Here is a 23578-nt window from a genome sequence, read left to right as displayed (position 1 = left end):
CGGAGCCAGGTGGGTGCAGCACACTGCAAGGGTGGCAAGTAGAAGGCAAGGGTGGCAGGAGGGCTGCTCTGGGGGCTCTCTCTCCACAAAGGGTTTGCAGCTCAGGCTGGCATCACCTCGCTGTCCCCAATCTGCACTCCAGTGTCTCTCTAGGCTGCAGAGGTTGGGCAGAGCTGAGGAGGTGGAAAGCAGGGAGTGGAAATGCCGTGGGGAGCCGGGCTGGGCTGGGCTGTGATGGCAGCGAGGGAGCTGCGGCGCGGCCGTGGCACAGAGGGAGAATTCCCAAAGCATCCCAGAGCTCCCCGGCTCCCCTGAGCAGGGGGACATAGCCCTGAGCATGTCGGAAAATGTTGAAGGGAACATTACAAACTTCAAACGGACGGAGATGATGCTGTAATTTAGCCAAATGACACCTCCCCTCCCCCTGAAGCCCCCCCAGCCCTGAGCTGAGCCATCCTTTCCGCTGCACTCTCTCTGCATAGGTCTGCAATTAAAGCCTGGCTATGCAGCAATTCTCCTGCCAGGGCCAGCAGACATGAGAGCTTCATTGCTACCCTTGTCCCCACTGATGCTTTCATGAGTTTCAAAAGGGTGGTTTTATCCGTGAGCCGTTGATCACACCAAAAAAAAAAAAAAAAAAAAAAAAAAGGAAAATAATTTTAAATAAACTTTGCTGTGTTTGTGTTGCAGAATAAATGTAAATTTGCACCAGAGCAAGTGGTGTGAAATGAGGCTTACAAATGTCTTGGTACAAGCTTGCACATGATGCAGTCACAGATGATTGATATGATGACTGATACTGTAATTCAGCTTTTTATGCAGCTTAAATGAGCACTCAGTTCTGTACCCTTTAATCGAAAGTGGCATTTCATCTCATGAGTAGTCAGCTGTAATTCAACAAAAGAAAGACTGCCCAACAGGAACAGGCAAAGTAGGCTGAGGCCTTCAAAATAATCCAGATCAAAACCATTATTTGAAAAATGAAACATTAATACGGGCAAGCCTTCCAACTAAATGTTTCCTTTGGTATTTGCTGAAGTGGATGTTATACCTCTAGTGGCAGTAGAAGTGAATTACTTAGCATAATGACTGTGGAAAATTCGGACTACAGTTAAGTGCTTTCTACGTCTTGGATGTAGGTATGTACATACAAAAATGTGCATCATTTTTGAAAAATGAAATCTGAAATCCCCAGGCCAGTAATTCACCCTGCTTGGAGCCTGAAAGTCAAGGAAGAGACATGAGCAGGCCTTTCCAAGTTAAATACTGTAATTTGACCAAATAAAATGACAGCACGCAGGCTCACACCCAGTATTCATGGTTTCTGCTGAAGTTACCAGAAATGTCCATTACCTCCATTTAAAGGAAAGCTTCTTGTAAAAAGCCTAATGTACAGCTCAGCCCAGCAGGCACAGGGGATGGCAAACTGCAGGCTGCAGCTGATACCCAGCTCTGGAGAGGGAAGCATACAGCAAGTCTGGTTCAGGCTGCAACAGTGCCAGGAGTCTGCCTGTGGACACCAACCTCCTCCCAAATCCAGCTGTGTTGACAGCAGTCCTCCCCCAGTCTGCCCAGAGGCTGGGGAGCATTGCTCTGCAACAGGTTACCACCCCTCTGATCTGGATATACTTGTTTGAACACTCCCTAACCTATTTCAGTGAAAATCAACTGGGCGAGCAAACACTCATTACTTAAAATGTTAGCCCATGGTTGCAGAGATATTTTTTTTTCTTCCCTGCAAAGCAAGATTCAGCTATTTCTACTCCCCTAATCTTCAACTATTTTTTGGCTCTCCATCCTCCACCCTATTGGTCCATGGGCTATTTTGTGTAGTTTTATAAACCTCAGTTGTTGGGATTTTTCAAGTTGGATTCCCCTCATGTCCCTGAATCACTGAATAAACTGCTGCAGTCTGTGTCAGCACAACAGAGGAGATGGTGTGCAGCTGGGAAAAATGGCCAGGAGGTCCCTGCATCAAATCTGTCTTCAGGATAAGTGATCTGATCCTGGTTTATGCCCCTCTGAATCTGGCATCTGGTAAACTACATGAATCTAGTTATTTTATAATCATTTCCCCTATGATCTTCACCTCTTGTTAGTGCCATACTCTTCAGACTCACTAAATTCAGCAGGATCTCCACAGTCAAAGGGGTTTCTGGCCTGGGCCTTCATTGAGGGGATTCAGGAGGTGGCTGTGGCTGGGTTGTACCCTCCCATCTGCAGCTCAGAACATGCCCCAGGGAGGCTGCTTCCAGTGCCTGAAGGCAAAGGGGTCACTGTAATCCCAGTGGAGAAATAAACCCTCCCCAGTGCATGCAAATCAAGCACAGGTAGGATCTGTGCTGATGGTTTCCTCTTCAAGGCAGTGCACACAGATTATCCACGCTGCCAACTCCTCAGTTGCTGGAAGCAGCAAAGCCCAAATCCAGAAGATTTTTGCATTTCCAGGTCAGAGATCAACTCCATCCCACTCACCTCTCAGAGCTCTCTTTTCTGCAGTGTGTTTGCAACTTCCCAAAGCTGCACAAAGTAAGGATGAGCCCATCTGCTAAGCAGCAACAGTTTCTTATTCAACTTCCAGCCTTATTCAACTCCTTTGGTTTTATCCTGTTGACAATAATAAGGAACGAGTCCAGCAGGATGGACAAGTGGTTTCCAAAGCAAATTCCCTGCAGAATTCCACGATGGAGCACACCTTGGCAGCATGCTCAAGAAGCAGAGCGTGGAGAGCCCTTTAGTGAGGGGCAGGGATCAGAAGGAGAAGGACAAGAGGCACTTGTGGTCAGCTTGTAAAGACAAATCTAAATATCAGGGAAGGACCATTTGCTAACAGGAGAGCAAAGCCACCCGAGCAGCTGCCCTGGCTCCCCTCTGGACAGCTGCACAAAGACTTAGGAAGTTGCAAACATGGAATGCTTGAGCAGCAGAGGGGCAAAAAGTGGCTTGTATTAAGTGAAGCTTTTAATAAGATTTTTCTAACAATGTTTTTTATGTTAATCTCCAAAGAGTTTGCGTTTGTAACATTTAACTGATAAGCATATAATCTAATTTTAATTTAATCTCTGCAGGTGTTTCCCAATGGTAAATGTTAAATTTTTATTGCTTCCTTAGGCAGTAATAATAGGGGAAATGTCTGTAAGGCTTCTATTGTACATTTGTATGCAGATAGCATCATATTTTATAAAAGCTGTAAATCTGACAAGGTAGCCTCTTAATTCTCAGAGAACATCACAAATATGTGTTGACACTGAAGTAAACATATTTGGAAGGAAAATAAAATAGAGATGTTATTAGAGGTCTAGTGAAACAACCATAACTGCTTATTTAAAAGAGATGAATGTGCACATCCTTGGAGGAAGCAGAGCCCATGCTGGGATTGCAGCTTTCCATAGAGCAGGACAATGGAGATTCTCAGCAGGATCCCACAGACACAGCAGAAATAGATCCTACACTTCATAAAGATTATGACTGTCTTTAAAAGTCTTAATTTTTTTTCTCTCTGAGGTTTCCAAATTATTATAAATACCATAGTGTCTAAGACTTAATTATGGTTTCTTTCATACAGCTTCATGGAGAAAAGCTGTGTCAGGAGCTCCCACATGAAGACACCAAGTACAAGGAAGGAACCCTGATACCTGCCTGAGGTGCAATACTTTGGGCAAAGTACTCAGTGCAAGATCTGAGAGGAACCTGAATGATTGCTTAGATCTTATGCTGGCCTTGTTGTTAAGAAAGAACATACATTCAATATTTAAAAGACAGCTAAGGTTTAGTCTATGTTTTACCAAAACCATTTTATCTGTTCTGCAGCTCTCTGACCTGCACTGCTCATGGGGACATCTCTGGGACCCATCAGCACTGACAGAGCTGAGCTAAAGGACTTCTGAGGTGGACCTGGCTTCCCTCCAGCCAGCGTGGAGCACGGGCAGAGAGAGCTTCCAGCTGTCTTTACCCTCCTGTATAGGCATGCCTGAAAGGGATTACACTTTAACAGAGGTCTAGATATTTCCTCTATGGTGCTTAGATATGTGGCTCCCAAGGTCCACATTATTAGTCATAAAAGCAAACAGTCTAACCTCTGACACAAAAAAATACCTGCTCATTCGTTTCAGTCCCTAGTGACACGACATGAGAGTACAGAATGCTGCCACTGGGAGGGGGTGGGGGGCAGATTTGAAAGGCTGCCACATAAGCAAGTTTAAAAAACCCACCTTTTATTGGTGAATTCAAGTTACAAGGACAGCTTGGACAGTTTAGGTTGAGCAATTCTTGCTTCTGTTACAAGTCAGAACGTGTATGATGCTTTAAGGTGGTAGTTTGAACTCAGTATTTTGCTTCTTTTTATAGTCTTACAACGAAAAAAAAAATCTTTTACAGACTTCTTCATAGTTTAGTGTTAATTAGAAAGAAAAATAATTTTCCACATAAAGATAAGATAAAAACAACACAACATGGGTGTGGATGGAAATGCAGACGTGTCACTCCATTTCCTGAGTGACTTCAAAGTCAGGGAGGATCTGCCACGTTGTGCCATGGAGAATGCAACTGTCAAGAAAAAAAAAGACATTAAGAATATTCATTATTAAGAATGAAATCCAATGAGAGCTATAGGTAAGACTCAGCTATACAAAATGTCCAGCTGTCTCCTTTCTGCACACCAGTTCTTTTCCTATCAGACTTGGGAAAAATACAATTTATTTTGTGTAACTGCTTCAGACTGAGGATTCATTAAAGGAGGCCCCCTTGTAAAGTGTTTGCAGTGTTTGCAATCAGACTCTCCAGATGCACCACTATAGCCCATGTCCCAATGTTACAGGCAAACTGGGCCAGTGGTGAACTCAGAACCCCTGTGCCAAGCCCTCTGTATCTAAATACTGCACAATGTCCTGATGCCATGGCAAATAAAGTAGATTTTTTTGCTGATCAAATGTGAAAATTACAGGAATCGAGCATAATTCTGTGTTTCTCACAACTTAAGACAATCTTCTACATGATAAATGAGCTGAAAATCTATCATATAAAGTGTTTAAACAGATGGATAATCACCACAGCAACCAAAACCACGACAGAGTCATTCAGGAGTGTTCTGTATCTGCAGACTCCAGTCTCAGGTTTCATGCTGCAAGGAGGCAATATTTTATGTAACAGAAGACTAGCCAATGCTTTTAGGTAAGTCACAGTGGTATCTGAGGCAGGTAAAAAAATCAGACAACCAAGCATTAGCTACAAAAATAGAATTTTTTCACACCTCAGATCACAAAGTGACCTCACAAACTTATCACAGATCCTCCACTGCATCTCATGTCTACACTTTGCATCTGTATTTCTGACTTCTTCCTCATCCACACTTCTTCCTCCCGTGGTTTTCCTGTGCTAGCAGCATCCTAACAAGGACTTCAACCTCAATCTGCCTCTGATCACTGAAGTTATTAATTATTTGGGCAAAATGAAGTAACCCAAGAAGGAGAAAGCGAAAGAAACAAAAAAACCCTAATGACAGAGACCTTCCCACAGAGCTGAGATAATTCCAGTTGCCGCCACACACAGCAGCAGTCTCCATCTCCCACACTGCAGATCAGCAGCCTGCCCACAGCACCCTCATTCCCATCCTCTCCATTTCTTTCCATCCACCCCAAGAGCTGAGCCTTGCTGGCAGGGCAGGGAGAAGAGCAGCAGGGTTGTGCCAAACCAGACTTTTTTGCAAAAAAAAACAACCCAAAAAGCTCAGCACAAGGGAGTTAATCAAAGAGCTCTGTAAGATTTTTGCATGTGTCAGTGCTGGTGAAATAGTGGGGGCACATAAATAGCTTTAATAATGTTGGGGATGGGACATCGCTGCACATGGGGGTCTTGTGGTCCCTGAAACACCCACCAGACCCCTACTCATCTGCACACAAAAGTTTTCACATTTAATTGGAGTTGATACGGGGCTTAAAAGATAACAAAATAACCTAGAAACAAGCTGCAGTGTGGGGTGGGTGGAAGGGGAAGGAGACCTGCTGATTCCTGATTTCCATCGGGTGGCCAAGTGAAATGTGAATTTTATTAAAGTTGTGATAAAAAAAAACCCAAAGTGGAATCCTGGGAAATGTGGAACACCTAAAACCTGCTTTTAAAGGTTGTGAACTTTCTTTGTAAATGAGCTGGATGTACTGGAAAATACCAGCTTGGCTAATGAACGTGCTGCTAAGTCTAGCCATTTTTAATTATTTTTTTTTTTCTAATTTGATCATTCTTTTTATCACTAATTTGAATGCCTCTGAAGCATGTTTATGTCTGCTGCTTCTCCTAAGACAGCTATCCAAAATCAGCAACACCCTACATTTAATGCTCAACAAAAACACAGTAATTCTCTGAATGTGTCCTGGAGGCTGAAATCTGATAAGTCTGCTTAAAAACAAGAATTCCGTTCTATCTTTAAACGTAGATGTTAAAATCTAGAAGCTGATTGACACTTGTTAAGAAACAAAATTATTTCACCAGTTTTCACTGCATATATTTTCAGAAATTCTGACAGGATTATAATTTCTATATGTAGCAACTGTAACATTATGTAATTTGTGGCTGTAAAACTGAAACTGTTAATGAGCTACTAACAATTATGAGACCTGCAGAAGGAAGTAGTTGGGAAAAGACTGAGTGGTAACACACACATGGTGGGTACATTACAAAATGAAGGATTTTTATTTTTTTTAATGACTTCCAGGATTTTAAATGGCCAAAATATGTTGCTTCCTGTTCTGGATTGTTTCACGATGCTCTTGTGAAATACTAATGGCTGCTGTGTTTATTTCACCATTAAGTGTGGTGGGTAAAGTCTGGAAAGGAAGGGGAAAAAGATTTTGCAACCCTGCCGACCGGGCAGGTTAATATAAATCTTAATTATTCACCTGACGTGAATTTTAATAACTGTAACATTTGGGTTTTTAGGTGGTGATTGTGCTGCTGCATGGTTTTATTACTCCACAGGGCGTAAAAGCCCAAGTCAAGGGAAAAAAAGTTTAAAAAAAGAATAAAATCACAGTAGATACTGCATAGAATGAGAAGTCCACAGAGTCTGGTTTAGTAAAAACCTAGAAACAGGGAAATACCGAACGGAAACCACAGAAAACAGAGAGAGGCAACGTGCACGGCTTCAGCCGAGCTGCCTGTCCGGTGAGGTGAGGAATGGGTTCTGCTCGGTACCACCCGGTACCGGGCCACCCCGACCCTGCCCGCCGCACGGTTCGCAACTCATCAACCGGACCGGCCCGGCCCGCAGCCGGGTTTGGGCCCTGCGAGCCGGGACACGCAGCAGCCCCAAAGTCAGCGGCACCGCGAAGGGCTGGGAGCCCGTTCGAGAAGGGCCGGGGCTCCCAGAACCGGTCCCACCGAGGGGATTACTCGTAAAAACCCAACTTCCCCTACGAGGGCAGAGCCCGGCGCGTCCCACACTCCTCTCCGCCTCTCTCCTCCAGGCCTCCCGCAGGCCTGGCCGCTCCTCGCCGCCTCCCACGGTACCGAGATCGCTCGGCTCGGTCCGGCCCATCAGCAGGGGAAGGGCCCCGCCGACCCTGCCCAAGGCCCGTAAAGCCCCGTAAAGACCCACGGTGCTCCCCCCACCCCCTCCCCGTTCCTCACGGTTACCGGCGGCACGCGCTGACATGGCGGCGGGGGCGGGGCGGTTGGCGGGGGCGGTGCCCGGGGCCCGGACCCGGGAGCGGGGGCGAAGAGGAGGAGGAGGAGGGGGGAATGGGCCGCAGTCCGCCGCCGTCCCGGCAGCCATAGCGACGACGCTACCTGCAGTGACGGGAGCAGCCGAGAGGGGGGCGGCGGCGGCGGCGGCGGGGGGGGCGCGCGGACAAAAGGGGCCCCGCGCGATCCCGCACTCAGCGGCCCCGCAGGGTGAGTGCGGGGTGGGGGGCGCCGCGACACAACCCCGGGACGGCGCGCGGAGGGGCGGAGCGAGACCCTTCCCGGGTACCGTGAGGGGCCCTGACCGGCCGGGCCGGGCCGGGCCTGCCCTTCTCTCCCCTGTGATCGGCAGCGCGGGGCTTTCCCCCCGCAGCCTTCGCCGTGGCGGCAGCGCTGCGGGCGCCGCGGTGCCCGTGGCCTCTTCCTCGGCCGGGCCGGGAGGAGGAGCGGGGCTGCGGCCGCGTTCCGAGGGCCCGGCCTGGAGCCTCTCAGCCGCGGTGCGGGCGGCGGTGGGAACGGGGCTGCCCTGGCGCCGGGGGGAGCGGAACGGAGCGGGGCGGGACGGGGCCGGTGCGGGGGTGGTGAGTGCGGTATCGGGCTGGGCAGGGCTGGGGGGTGAGGCCGTTAGAGCGCAGATGCCTCAGCCCTTATCTCAGCTGCTCGGTGGTGGAGAACAAAGAGGATCAATTAAGCGGTTATTGCCGTTTCTCTGCCTCCGGTAGGTGCGGGTGGAGAGCCCGGTGGGAATGCGCCGGCTTCCCCTCGCTCTCCGAGGGGTTTTTCCTCGGGTACTCTGTGGTACTTTGGCATTAGAGCTGAGGGGTTTGAACCTGGCCCGGGACAGGGCAAAAAGCCAGGGAGCAGCAATGAGAGCAGCACAGGTTTAAAAGCGGCTGCTGGAGTCTGTGAAACACAACCTGGAAGTCGGAAAAATCGAGGCTAATGCAGGCGTGCCCTTGAAAGTCCGTGAGGTTCTTGTGAGCCGTGTAGTAGAATGGATCAGAAGCAGCGCAGTTCCTTTTGTGTGTCTCTTGAGTTGCGTTTGAATTTTATTTATTTATTTGTTACCGTCCCCTTTTCAGCACTTGAAAAAAACAAAGGAAAAAAGTAATGTGATCCTGTTAAATTTTGCTGTCTGTATCGGCGTGATTTATGCGTGTTGTAGTTGTGCTAGGAGGTCGTGTTCTGAGACTGTTTCATTTTACAGCATCCTGGAGACAGTTACTAATTACATTTCTCATCACCCTGTAGAGAGGTAAACAGTAGCATATTTCAGCCCAGGCTTTGCAAAAGTATTGAAGAGTAGTTCTACCAGTTTAAATGTGACTGTCCTCCTACTTAAATACTTTGCAGAATATTGCCTTCATAGATTAGCAAATTGAGGTGAGGTTAACCAACTTGCTCAAGGTCATGGAGTGTCAGTGACAGAGTTAGCAATAATGGAATCCAGCCATCCCGGCTGCCAGGTCTGTGCTCTAATCACTGGATGACTCTCCCAAATAATTGCAGGTAGTTTAAACATTGCCTTGCGTAAGTGCACATTAAGGCCTTCAAAAACTTTTGGGGAAAATAGATGTTAATACATCTGCTTCAGATCTTTTCCTCTGTCTGCATGTAGCTTAAAGTAATTGCACGGCTTGATGTAGGAGGCGAGTTTTAAGAAGTCTTTGTGGCTTATTTTGTAAATACTGGCTCAAAAGGCATCGACTGTAATGAGCATATAGTGTAGAAAGGCTTATTGTGTGGATTTAGGGGGTAGATGTTGAGATATCACAAAAACAGATTATACTGTAATTAGACAGTGTTTAAAAGGAGACTGTGGAGACTGTGGCTGTAAGGAGGCTACCTTCTGAATAACCTGTTTACCAGATGACAGTCTGAAAAGTTACTTGCAGTTGTTAGGAAAAGAAAGGAAAAAAAAAAAAAACCACACCAAAAAACCCAACCAACAAGTGCACTTGGAAGCCATGGTGATGAGGCTGCTGGAAGCTAAAATGGGAACAAAAAACTTCCTCACTTGATTTATTTTTTCAGCAGATACTTGTTAAGTAAAAACAAATCACAGTCAGTGTTGTTTCTGAGCCTAGAAAGAAGTTACATTTCACTTCATGTTTTTCTCTGTTGGGTTAAATTTATGAAGAAAGGGATTTCAAAGGAAGCACTGGCAGATCTGTGCTATTGTGACACCAGCAGTATATATTTAGTAACTTCTGGGGGGAAAGATCCTTATTGTGCTAGGGGAAAAAAATATTGTTTTTCTGGACTTCAAAGAGTGTTGGAAACCAAGCTGGCATTGTTCAGGTGTTACTTTGACCTGTGTCCTGTAATGAGCACTTCATTTGGCAGATCCTTGCATTTGCAGGGAGTTGTGCTGGACAGAACCGGGACCACAGCTCTCAAGTTTTGTCCAGATTTGTGTATGCTGAGCTTTGTGTTCCACAAGTAAAGCGTGGAGAAGATTGACAACAAAATGTAGTGGTGGTGCTGAGGATCTGCTGTGCTGCAGCCAAGTTTCCTTGTAATCGATCTGCCTGGGGTGCTGAAGGCTCTGAGCTGCACTGCCTCCTTCTCAGTGTCTCCTGGGGTGCTGCTTTAGGGTTAAATCTGGTCAGAGAAGTTCTCATGCCACAAGCTTTCTCTTCGAAGTTGTTTATTGATGAGTGCTGTGTGAAAGGTTCTGTCACTGATTCTGAACCAGCAAATATCCCCAGCCCGGGTGTAGTTTATGAAGTGGTCTTTGGAAGAAAGTGCTTTTAGTGATGTCACCTGGTGAGGTATTCCAGTAAGGGGACTTCTAAGACAGAATAATTGTCTCAAAAAGAATTGCTGTTTTTTTTTTTTCCTTAGAAATCCACAAATACACATCCTGAATGACACTGCAGTGTCAGCAAACATGTACTGTAGGCCTGGATTTGCCAGATTTACTTTTGCCAGTTTGAGTGGTAGCTTCTTATCCAGTCTAGTTAAGTAAGAAAAGGAAGCAATAACAAGGTACCCTTTTAGGATTGGTGGCTTTCTGGGCAAGTTGTGGTATCCGAGGAGGCTTCTGCACTCTCTGTTCAACAGATGAGTAAGAAAAACGAGCCTGTTAATTGGCTTAGTGATCCACTGATGTTGGCTTTTCTGGACCCAAACACTTGCCAAGCTAAAGAAACAGGAGTTGTGGTGTGGCATCAGGAATCATAATGAAACCTGTGCATTGCTTCAATAAAAAAAGCATCAAAATAATGTTAATTATTATGAGAAGTAGTTTATAATCTTAATTAAATATAGTCAAAATATAAATATAGCAGTGTTTGCTGTTGTAGTACGAGTTGTAGTAGTTGTTGTAGTGGTTTAAAACATTTATTAGGAAAAAAAATCTTTTTTTAATTTCAAAGAATACCCCAGTTTCTCCTACACATAATGTATGCAGTAGAGAGATGTATGATAACCAAAGATTCTCATGTGCACTTACTGCACTGAGCTAACTTTTATAAAAACACCAACCAAACAAAGTCCACAAAATTCTTACTCTTTTGCCAAAGAGATTCTTCAAAATAAGTTATTTTGTATTTCTGGCAGTCTTTCCACATTATCTCTGCATATAGTCTTAATATATTTGAATGAACTCTCACTTTGCAATAGTACATGAAGCTGTTGAAGAATTAATGCTTACACTTGCTGCACAAACTGATTTCAGAGGATGTTAATTATTCTGAAAGAAAAATATTTCACCAAAATTCTAAGAATCACTTGGAACCCAAATTGCAATTTACAGAGCCATTTCTTTTTCTAGTCTCCTCTTAATAAGGTAGCAGAACTTGGAACACTATCATTGGGGATTTGTTTTCAGAATATTATTAGTAGCATTTCAGTGAAGTGGAAACAAACGTGTGCTCTGCAAAGAAACTGGATCTTGGGGAAGGACGTTCCAGCAGGAGACATGAATTTAAATTCTACAGGGATGATTTGGTATTTAAAATAAATAATAATTTTAAAAGCTTAGTTTGTAAATAAGGTTCAGAACCTGTAAATCTGAAGATATGACTGGCATAGTGTAGCAAACACATGAACTTGGGTTTCAAGTGCTAAACAGCTATCTGCTAAACAAGTATCTGGTGCATGGAAATGTGACCATGGTGATGTGTAAGCATCACACACATAAGCATTTGGGTTTGATTTTCATTTTGCCAGGGCTATTTACTGCTAGAAAGTTCAGGAACTAGATTTTTGAAGGTGCAACCAAGCAAGTTTATTACACTGGAGAACTGTGGGAATGGACCTTGTTTTATAAAGCTCCATGGGAAGTAGAAATTGCAGCTAATGGGTCAGTAGGAACTTTTTGTTCCTTTAATATGTTCTTCGAAAGAATAAAGCCTCAAAGAACACCTTCAGTTTGATAATTAACCCACAGGAGCTACATTAAAATATTATGTTATTGGGTGAAAAATACATGTGGCTGTTTTACTTTGTTCTGTCTGTAATGTGTAAAGTAAATGGTATGTGTGCTGAAGAGTCTGGCCTTAATTTTATTTTATGAACTACGTTTGGGATTGTTGCTTGATCGGGTCATGGCTTCTGGTTTTAGTTCTGGAATGTCACTCAAAATAAAACTGTGGGGGTGGCAGAGGGAGAATTACATTGGTTACACTTCGGTTAGAGGCAGTGGTGGTAGAAAACCAGTTTTATTTTTTAATCAAATAGTAAATCCCAAATCTGTTTGGTATTATTGTCAGTGACTTTTTCAATTAATTGCCTGTAGCTACCATGCAATTCTAAAGAGTGTTTAGTTTATACAAGGTCTGAAGGTGGTGCCCATTCCTTTGTTCTGAATCTCTGGGATTTGCCATACCTCAGTGCCTATGTGAGCAGATACCTGAACTGTTACACCTCACCTGAGAATGCTCTGAGTAGGTCACCTCTGCAGAGATTCCTGCCTAAATGGTGACCAGTGCTGCCTTAGGTCTGTGTTTCCTCATTTCTGCTCTGTTTTTTTTCCTGAAGTGCTCTTTTCCCCAGGCAAGGATAGGATGGCTTTGTGGCGTTGGTTGGTTTGTGTTGCAAAGACCCAGCATAAGCACCAAAAGTCAGAGTGAGCCCCCAAAATGCTGTAGTGGTAAACAGAACTGTTTATTTTATAGCAGTTTGTTAAACAGATGGAAACCCAGTGCAAATATTTTTTCTGTTTCCATACTTTTGGAGGAACTTAAGGTAGATTCATAACCAAGCATCAAGTCCTATATTTTTTCACCTTTGTTGACTGCCTCAGTTTAGTATAGATTTATGGAAATAATCTTCTTGCCTTTTCTCTTTTTTTTTCCCCTTTTTTCCTTTAGAATTGCCAAAATGCTTTGGAATTCTTAAACGATTCAAAAACTGAAGTCTCTGAGGATACAAAATCATAAGAACACAAGAAGCAGCAAGGAGGATTCAGTGCCAATGCAGCAACAAAAAAGACAGCCAGAGTTAGTGGAAGGAAATCTTCCTGTTTTTGTTTTTCCTACAGAACTTATATTTTATGCAGATGACCAGTCAACACACAAGCAGGTGTTGACTCTATATAACCCCTATAAGTTTGCCTTAAAATTCAAAGGTGGGTTTCTTAGGTTAAGTTCTATTTAAGGGTTAGTTGATCTTGATCAGTCCAATTATAATTTATGTAACAAAGCATATTTGTGACAAAACCAAACTAATGTCTTTACCTGTATCTGTTGATGAAGTTGGTGAGGTATTCATTCATGATTTGCTACCACTGCTGTCCTTTTCATTGCAGTTCTTTGTACAACTCCAAATAAATATGCTGTGGTTGATGCTACAGGTGCAGTGAAGCCTCAGTACTGTGTTGATATGTAAGTACAAGTTGGTTGTTGTGTTTATTTTTATAATGTATAACACTTGATTATCTGATTTTCTTTTATTAAGATATTCTTTCACTCTAGAGCAGAATTATTCCATTATGGGAGATGTTTTCTTCTTTAATTTTGCCTAGAGGTATTAATAAAGTGCCAGTAAATGCATCCTGTAGTGTAGTCTGTAAACCAGCAGTGACAGTAATAAAAGCCTCCTTTGGGTACTTTTTTTGCTAGAAGTAACAAGAAAAGCAAGACCCCTAGGGTTGAGATTTCTTTGAGAGAAATAATTGTTTCCAGATTGGCAAAAAGAAAATGTATGCAGTCCCACTGAGCACACTTTCCTGGGCTGTGTTTAGTAAAGGTACTTTGCCTGCCTCTCATTCCCACTGCCTCTCTCTGTCTCTCCTTGACTTTTTTCTCCTCTCAGGTCCCAACCCAAAAACAGAAAACAAGACCAATTTTTTTCATCTTCCATTTGCTATGTGATTTTTGTGCTGAGGTACATCTACAGCTAAAGAAAGTATGGAGTACCTAAGAGACAGCTTTCTGACTAGAAATTTGCAAGCTGTATTCTCTGGCTAATAAATGGCTATATTAAAAAAAAAAAAAAAAAGCCTGCTGTGGAATGATCCATCTTTTGTCAGATAAATGATACTGTGCTTGGGGAATGGCTCTTCACTGTAGACTCTTTTCCTTAAGTAAAATATGGAAAAGTCCAAGGACTCAGCAAATAGAAAGGAATTTTAAAATGTGGAACATAAATGTTTCAGTGGGCAGGGGTAAAAATGCTAAAAATGGAACAAAACAGATCAGAATATGCCAGTGTATCCATGAGCTATTCTGGTCTCTAGCAGACATTTACATAAGCTTGATTGCATTAGGTTCATCTTAAACAAATGTCTTTTATTAAATAAAGGAAAATAAGACAAGACATGCATGTTTCCAAGGGATATTTTTGTGCAGTGAAACCCTCATCCTGTTCCAATGGTTGCTGTCTAAGGGCAGTGTTTACTGCTAGGATATGAGCAGTACTATGCAAGTGTGGCCATTTGCCAGATAAACAGATATTCTACAGAGCTTCCAATTATGCAATGGCCTCTAAAAAGAAACAAGAGAATGTATCTGTTTATAAGGGTCTGCAGAACACATCTCTTTGCTTGGCAGCAGATGCATGTTCTCATATGTAAAGATTCTGTTTAAGCTGGTAGTCAGTAATGTGGTACTAAGAGTAGAAACAAAATTTTTAAAAGGAAGTGTTAGAGTAAGAAATGAGTTGAATCTGCTGTTCTGATACTCCCAGTTGAATGAATTGGGCTTTTTCCCCCTGACAATCCCTTTGTTTTAGTGAAGGCAGTTGTCCAGCCAACCCTGAACTTGCTGAAAGACTGTCACAAGCACACTCTGCTGCCTCTGAACTGCTCCTGCAGCCTCCTAGCCTGGGGGTAACTTGGGCTCTGTTTTCTTGTTCAGTAGTGTATTCAAACTAGGGACCAGTTATAGCACTGGCTCAGTGTTAATAACTGTAGATTTATTGATATGAAACAGTTCTTTTAAATGAAGACTCAAACAGAAAAATCTGTTCTTGCAGTATTTTAGTGTATTTATCACAAAGATAGGTTTCTTGAAGCCATTTTAAGACTCCTGTAATTGTAAGGGTAGAATATTTTTTTTTTCCCCTCAAGAGATGGCAACTTTCTTGAGGCAAACTCACTTCTATATAGTTTTGCTTTTGTTTTTCAGATTAGCAATTCTTGAATTTGAAATTTAGGATAACCTTCCCCAAATGAAATTTTCCACTTTGGAAAAATTACAATCCATCTTAGCTGTAAGAGCTGATGTGATTTCAAAACCTAAATGTTAATAGCTTTTTCAGTGCTAGGTGTGTCTTTTCATAATGCATCATAATTGCAGTGAGGAAGCAGTTGAGCAGAGAACTGCTCCAAGGTCTGTATTGTCTTTGATCAGTGCTATTTCTAAAACGAGCCTTTTGTAGGTCCCACATACAATTTTTTTTTTTCCATGAAAAGCTATAGATTAGAAGGAATGCAACAACTACCACCCTCTGTTACTATTGAAGCCATGTTGGTCAGCCTGTTCAGAAAAGCAGTGGAGACAGTGAGAAGGTTTAAGAAGAAAATAACTGAGAGGGTGTGTACGCCTCAGTGTGAGTTGAGATTGCAGCCTGTGTAGCTACACCTGGCCTAGCTCTTGTTAGGTAGTGAAGTATCTGCATTGTCATGCAATTCCATGCAGGCTACAAAATGTGTTCATAGTTTCTAGATTGTTGAGCAAAGCTCTGACAGCACAGAGCTCTGCTATTGAGATCCAGATGTGCTCCTGAAAGTCAGGTGAGAAATGTTGTTGTGGTTATGTAGGTATCATTTTTGCTGCAGTGTTACATGCTCTCAAGGATGACCTTCTGAGTTTGAAAATCCCTTTACAGCAAGCTGACTCTTGTCTGCAGAAGGAATGAGTCTTGATTCTGAGAAAAGCACAATGATCAAGCTTTGAGCCAGGTTTCCTTAAAAAGCCAGATTTTTGTCATGACCTGTCCAGGCATTTGGCAGTTCCACTTCTCTTCTTTCCTTCCCTGACCACCCCAGTCCCCCCATACCTATTAAAACCATTGGCCAGCATCAGAAAACTTTGATAAAGAAGGAAACATCTTTCAGGTAATTGATGTTCCTTGAAAATTGGCAGCAAGGTCTTGGACTGAGGCAAAGGTGTACTTGAGATAAAGAATTAACTTTTCTTTTTGGGCAGGCAGTTGGAGCATGGGAGGCAGAGCCAATGTGAGGGGAGAGAGGAGGCAAGATCAAATCTTCCAGGATTTTGATTGATGGGGAGGGAATGGGGATATGGACTATTGCCATGTATGTGTGGCTGTCACGGTTTAACACTGGCCCGGCAATTAAACCGAATAACAGACGCTCTCTTTAATCTCTCTCTCCCCTCGATGAAGAAAGGAGAGAGAATAAGGGAGAGAGAGACTTATGAGTTGGAAACTAAACTACACAACTTTAATGAAACAGTAATGGTAAATAGGGAAAAAATTACTAAATATATACAAATATACAGGAAAATGGAAACCACATTCCTCCCCCCTTTCCCCCAATAACTCTCACGTCACCACCGAGGCTGTAGGGCAGCCCTGGGAAAGTCCAGGCTGGACGACTGGAGTCGGCAGCAGTCGGGAACCGGAGGCAGGAACACACAGATATGGGCTGGCACGGATCAGGACCACAGGCAGACGAACGGACAGGATCCTTCCAGGATGCTGGGTGAAGGAAGAGAAGCAGGAAAAGATCTGGCTCGGCCCACGTGATGCCTCAAATTTATACTGAGTGTGACGTATATGGGATGGAATACTCTGTTTGGTCAATTCTGGCATCTATCTTGTCCGTTCCTCCCTAAAGGAGGGCTCAGGTGGGACCTCTGTGTCCTCCTGGACGGTAAAATGTTTTCCTCAAAGCTGAGGAAAGCAGTGTCCTTGGCTCTGCATACCAGTCTCTGGCTGGAACTATAAACATCAAGTGTTATCAATCATAAAAGCACACACTGTCTGAGAAACTTGCTGTTAATTTCAGAGAGACTACTTACAAGGGACTTAGCTAAAAGCAAAAGTACAGAAACAGAAAACCACCTTTATCCTGGCCCAAACCAGGACAGTGGCAGGGAGGAAAGAGGGTGTAGCTCCACTGAATACTTGTGTTTTCATTAGTTCCTCTGTTTGAAAATGGTGTTTTCCTCTGCAGTGTGATTCGTCACAGAGATGTTCGGGCGTCTTACTTCGGGGTGATAGATAAATTCCGTCTGCAAGTGTCCGAGCAGAGCCAGAGGAAAGCATTCGGGAAAAAGGATATTATTGCTACTCTGCTTCCATCTGCAAAGGAACAACAGCAACAAAAGGAAGAGGAGGAAAAACGAATAAAAGAACACCTGGCAGAAAGTGTCTTTTTTGAGCAGACTTTGTGTCAACCAGGTAGCTGAAATCTTTCAACTCTCCTGTCTCCTGCATCAGTTATGCATAGCTCAGCTGACTAGAAAGACTTAGAATAAAATAAATTTTTAAATAATTTTTTGTCTTACCTGTAAGATTACTGTCTTTATCAGTAGGGGATGATAGTGCCCAAGAACCTGAACTATGGCCATTCTCCATATGCTCTGAAGACCTTTTGCTGCTCCACATTTGTGTGCATACGTCCTATATAGCTCTGATGCAGAAATTCTGCTACAGCCAATGGGAATTTATCTGCAAAACCATTTTCACTGGTAGTTATTTCTTCCTTGGGCTCTTTTCAGAATGTATGCCCCTTCTGAGTTTGTTCCAAACCCTCAATCCTTCATTTCCTGGTGAGCAGGAAATCTCGCCGAAACATCTTCTAAAGTGCTCCTTGTTCTGTGCCATCTTCTTTGTCTGTGTTGCAAATACAGAAAATTACAGTTGCTAGCTGGAAACTTTGCACATTTCATATGTAGGGAAGTAAATCAAGTCTCAGGCAAAACTTGGACTAAACAGTAAAATTTGAAGTGATAGGGAGGGATAGAAAAAGTAATGTTTTCCTAATCTAAGCTGCTTCTTGACTTCACTTTTACTGATTTATACTGTAATGTTTTTGTCACTGCTTTATTCCTTATGACAAGAGCAAAAATCAGTTCCTTAAAATAGATAAACTTGCTTGAGAGTGTTCTTTCTGTTAGAAGCAAATTGTTTCATTATTTATGCATGTTCTTTTTGGCTGGTGAAACACCTTTTACTGGAAAAAACACCCCAAACAAACCATCAAGACAGGTAGAGGATGATACATGGCTAAAGGAAACCTCCAGATCTCTGGGCTTACAGAAGTGTTGTTTCAGTACAGAGGATTTGAACCATCCTGAACAGTCTGATACTGGTCTTAATACAAATGCTATTTTTCTTTTTAAAAACCTTGTTGACTACATTATATTGCTTACTGACAGAAAAACAATAAACACAGCAACTGCAGTCTGCATATAACCTACAACCTAGGAATAACAGACTTACAGAATTAAAACAGGGCACATATTGCTCTAATCACTTTGAGGATAGAAAAACTTGGTAAAACATTGGGTAGTTTCTAATGGATCTTAAGAATTTTCTTAGAGGTATTCAACTAACATGTTGAAAGCTCTTTAAAGCTTACAATGTGCTTTTGAGTAGGTTCTAGCTGTTAATCTGCAGCACAGTATAGAGTATGAAGGACAGTTCATAGTTTGCATTTCCTTGTTCTGGCAATACTGGGCTGTCAGAGTGTTCAGTGTTTTGGTTTTTTTTTTAAGTAAGTTTCAAATGATACTAATTTGTGGCACATCAACTGGTTCTGGCAGGTGCAGCCCTTGAGTCCTCTAGAGAAAGGAGGGGAATTTATCTGCCCCATGAGTCTGTGCTTTGGTGGAGCCAAGTTTTGTTCCAGATGTGTAAGCAGTTACCTGCCTGTGCAGCTCCATTAGGTGTCATTTCCTAATTGATTGTTAATCACTGAAAGAACATATCAAGGAATGGAGTCAGGATGTGTGGTGAAACCTCAAGCATTGCTGAAACATCCAGCTGTCATGAGGGTGTATATATAGCTCCTGGCAGGCTCTGTTCCCCCAGAAGGGAGGGGTTTGGGAAGTTCAGTGAAAACAAGTTCCAGCATCCCAACAGGAAGCAGCAAAGTGCAGGAGGCTTGGAGGGTGGGTGTAGGAGTTGTTTTCTACCCCCTCCAAGCTGCAAAGGGGAAAGAAAATCTCAAGTTATTGCAAAAGGGAAAGAAAATCTCAGGTTGTTGCAGCTCTAGTGTACTACAGACATTTTTTTCAGAATCTTTAATATTTTTTTGGTTCTATCTTGTTTTTCAGAAAACAGAACTGCCTCGTCGGGACCTAGTTTACTAACAGTCTTCCTAGGAATAGTGTGCATTGCAGCACTAATGCTACCTACATTGGGGGAAATGGAATCCCTGGTGCCTCTCTACCTCCATTTAAGTGTGAATCAAAAGTTAGTAGCTGCTTATGTTTTAGGTAAGTATTTTGGATTTTGTAAGTGTTTTCTTGCAGCTTCTGTGATTTGGACTCTGGTGTTTGACAGTGGCTTCAGGAAACTCAATGGAGACAAAGCACCACATTTTGTTATGCATCTCCATATATATTTGAACTTGCAGCTGTAGTTTTATCAGGGTAAATTAGTTATTTTAAGTATTTTAGACCAGATTTTAGTTGATATTTACTATATACAGATCCCTGCATGTTAATGTTGCCTTCATCTGATGACTGGCCAGCTGTAGTCATCTGTCAACAAAACTGATGGAACGTGCTGCTTCTTATTCTGATATTGAAATAGTTGCTCTATTGCAAAACCTAGATCTCTTCTCCTGTTTCTCTCTCCAACCCAGAGGAGCTGCTCTGAAAGGCTCCATTCACTGCCTTCTTGATAAGCAGTTGAAATGTGTGGAAAAAAGTTGTAAACCCCTCCTGAGAGGCTGCTGCCATCCTCAATTCTTCCTGATTTGTAACTTGCTCCTAAATTAGCAACCACAAATAAGTTTCATTTGTTGTGACTATTTTTCTATAACTATTTCAGATTTGAAGAACAGTCACACTAAATACTCCTGTCCTACTACCTGGCAGAAATGAGGATTTAAAGGAAACGAGCTAGGCAGCTTCAAACTGATAGCTAGAGGTGAGGTAGTGATGGGAAAAGATGCAAGTTCACAATGAGCACTCAGCTGACTGACTGACTCCTGCAAGTCAGCCTGCTGAAATGGTTTGAAACCCCACTTGATGCTCTTTGCCTGAGCTGATGGTGATGTATTTTCAGACCAGGACCTTGCAGTAATCTTTCCTTTGTTTTTATCTCTAGTTTTGGAAATTACTCCAGTTTTTTCTGGTGCCAGCTGTGGTATTAGACCATTTGACTTTACACGTTTGCAACAGCTTAACCTGTTTCTAGATTCACTATGAAGTTCTCTCAGGTTTTGATTCCTTTGGCAGTAGCATTTTTAGTGTTCCTTAAAATATCCTTTTTCTGTGTGCAGTTCTTGCTCAGCTAGAAAGTTGATTGCTCTGGAGAACATGGAACCACTTTCTTCCACAATTAAGTTCAACTGGATCATGTAGCATTTAACTGAAAAGGGAGGTTAATACCCCACCAACTGGGCTGTATGGCATTTGAGAAGTATTTGCTTTACAGCAGTGAGTTAAACTTATTATTGCCTTAAAACCACTATACAAGGGTTAATGGCTGTCCTGTAGCATCTTCTCAAAGCCACTGTTGGTTGCTCCATGATGACTGAGATAACCCTACAGCACTTCTGGGGTAGTACTGATATTCTCATCTAATACAGACCTTAAGAAATAGCTGAACTATAATTCCTCTTCAATGGACAAATTGCTTATTTAATGGAAGGCAACATTACAGCTCTGTTCTGTCATGCTTCTGCCTCAAAATCCTTGTTAAGTAAATATGTTAAATCAGTATGTAGTGGCAGGATGGCAAAATAGTATTTGAAATGTAGTTTTCTGTGGTGAGCTCTGTAGGTTTAACTCTCTGTTAAACTCTCTGCAGCAAAAGGCTGTGTTAAGATCTGAGCCTGCAATAAAGTAAGATTGCCTAAGAACTGATGAATTACTAAGTTAATGTTACGTGAGGTTGGGATTTAGGGAGCCTTCATGTTTTTCCATATGCTTCTTTGCCTTGTGCAATATAATTGTGGTTAAGAACTTGCAGATTTGTACCTTTTCCTGTATCAGCCCATAATTAAAGTGAACTTTTCAGTGTGTCGTGTGTAGGTTTATTAGCCCCAGATTTCCTGTGTTCATCTGTTTTTAATTGGTTTTAACCTCTAGCAGAGCAGTTTTGTTTTCTGGGGTTTTTTTTTTCTTCACAACAAAGAATCTGCAGAAAGCTCCCTGTGCAGACTTGACAAGGAAGCTTAACATCCTTGTCTAAAACCAGTCTTTGATCAGTTATTCTGCACAGAGCAGAAACAAAAATGTCTTGGAGCTTTCAGCTAACCTGTTTTACTGATGATTCAGCATTTGAATTACATTGCCCATAAGCAATCCCTGTGAAAACTGGGGGGGTGTGTTACACTTTCCTCAGTCAAAATCAAAATGTTAAGATTTTCCAGCAGTGAGACTGATAATTATTTGGAGTATTTCTAGCTGCTTTGAAGTTTCATTACCAGAAACACTGCAGTTCAAGTGTCATCAAGTTTTTACAGATTTTGACTGCTTCAGAATTCAGAGCTATACTTCTAATATTTAAGTGAAGTGCATCTAGAAATTCATCCTGTGTGTATCTGTGCAATTTTACCTTTTTTCTTGTGACAGGGTAAACTGTATTTTGAATGTTTTATTAAGTAATTAAAGCATTTAGTTCTTAATTCTTGTCTTTCAGGTCTCATCACCATGGTTATTTTGAGAACATGAGCAATGAGTTAATAGGATGTCAAACACCTTACTGTATTTTCACATCATGAATGTGGACTGCCTTTTACTCCCATTTGGCTCATTAAGATGCTAGCAAAACCATTCAGTGATTTAAGATACCTTCAGAAGTGTAATATATTTTAACTGTGTATAATAAATGAAAGACTCAAAGCACTTTTCAGTGCTTCTGTAACAGACAGCTGTGAAATGTTCAGTGATACCTGTGAAAATAATTTGAAAAACTTTTATATCTATGCCTACTGTAAAAAATCCTTATTAAAGCAACATTTGTTATTTTTAGTCTATGTTCACATCAGTGTGTGATCACTATAAAAGCAAATTGTCTTCTGTAAAACCTTCCTTTTTTTTTGTGGTTGTACATGCTGAGGCTGGTGCATAACACTTGTGTATACATAGCAGAAGGATGAGAGTCATGAATAATCATTGAAGAAAATGAAAGATTCCATCAGTGAAACTATGAAATAAACCATGAATTTTAGGTGAAGTAATTCTCAAATTCCTTACTTCATCGTTACCAAAACATCATTGAGTGCTCATTTTCTTACTTGGGGAAATTTCTGCAACAGCCATTTTGTATCACAACTATAGACAATAAAAACAACTTCTGTCATCAGATCCTTTCATTTCTTAGGGATTCATGTGCTATGTGAAGTAAGTGGCATCAGTGGGAGTTGAACTCACACTGCAAAATAATATAAAATTCAACATTTTTTTCTGTTTTAGACACCAAACCAATGATAGCAGCAAAGGCATTCCTCTACACCTTCCCTTCCTCTTGGGAATTTCTTTTTCCAGTTTTGTATTCCAGGCAAATACTTATCTTCTTCCATATAACATTTCCTTTCCTTTGACATTTTGTTGTCAAGATGTTAAGTTTAAAAACATTTCTAATGAAGGGCCACTCTTGCTGCATTTGATTCATACACACAAATCTTTGCGTATAAGAAGTCTATATAATATGCTCTGATGTGTATAAAAATGTTTTGGAAATTAAATCTTCCCCCTGCATGTTCTAGGTCACTGTTCATGTGTGGAACTACAATGAAACCATGCAGATAGCAGTAGTGTAAAAATAATTTAAAAAAAAAAAAAAAGGGAGAAAGAATGGGATGAGTTTAAGCTGTTGATCACAGTACATTTTATATATTAAGTCTCTAGAGGGCAATAAAATGTTATTCGAGGTTGATTCTCAGAAGAATGGAGATTGTGTCATCTATAAAAAGTGGTCAAACATTAACATCTGTTTTAAAAAATAAATAAAAAAAAAGTTGCTAATGGGTTTGAGAACTCTGTTCCAGCACCTGTCTGCAGGCACTGTGCTCACCCCCAGTTACAAACACCAAGGTCTTGCCTGTGTCAGCGTTTCCCTGCCACTGCAGTGCTGCTTTCTTCTACCTTCACTGGTTCTTATTCCTTACACTGTTAATTCTGATTTTCCTGAGGGGGTTTAACCTGCCTCTTTTGAGGAAGGGCGAGGGAACTGAACAGAAGTTGGGTGGATAAAGCTGCCCCATGGCGCATTAGCCAGGCTGTTATCCTGAGAGCTGTGGTTTGATGTGGGCAGGAGTAGCAGGACTTGATGCAAGGACAGTGTCTTAGAGGCCCAAGCTGATGAG

General features: G+C 42.1%; 1 protein-coding gene across 6 annotated transcripts; it reads left to right on the top strand.

Annotated features, from left to right (window-relative positions):
* The first annotated feature begins 7735 nt into the window (after nt 1-7735).
* Nucleotides 7736-23237, top strand: MOSPD1 (motile sperm domain containing 1). Of its 6 annotated transcripts, none has more exons than XM_030448923.1 (7): nt 7736-7884; nt 12993-13249; nt 13430-13505; nt 17264-17490; nt 19371-19532; nt 20092-20190; nt 21910-23237. In XM_030448923.1, the coding sequence occupies exons 2-6, from the start codon at nt 13096-13098 to the stop codon at nt 20142-20144; spliced, it is 672 nt and encodes a 223-aa protein (XP_030304783.1). In that variant the 5' UTR covers nt 7736-7884; nt 12993-13095; the 3' UTR covers nt 20145-20190; nt 21910-23237. The 6 variants fall into 6 exon arrangements, 5 of the variants coding, with proteins under 5 accessions (XP_030304783.1, XP_030304787.1, XP_030304784.1 ...); XM_030448924.1 differs by having other exon boundaries at nt 7876-7959; XM_030448926.1 differs by lacking the exon at nt 7736-7884 and adding an exon at nt 8072-8171.
* Nucleotides 23238-23578: the final 341 nt, after the last annotated feature.

The sequence above is a fragment of the Calypte anna genome, chromosome 4 (assembly GCF_003957555.1).
Source record: "Calypte anna isolate BGI_N300 chromosome 4, bCalAnn1_v1.p, whole genome shotgun sequence".
Lineage (NCBI taxonomy): Eukaryota > Metazoa > Chordata > Aves > Apodiformes > Trochilidae > Calypte > Calypte anna.
This window is presented reverse-complemented; position numbering and strand designations above follow the sequence as displayed.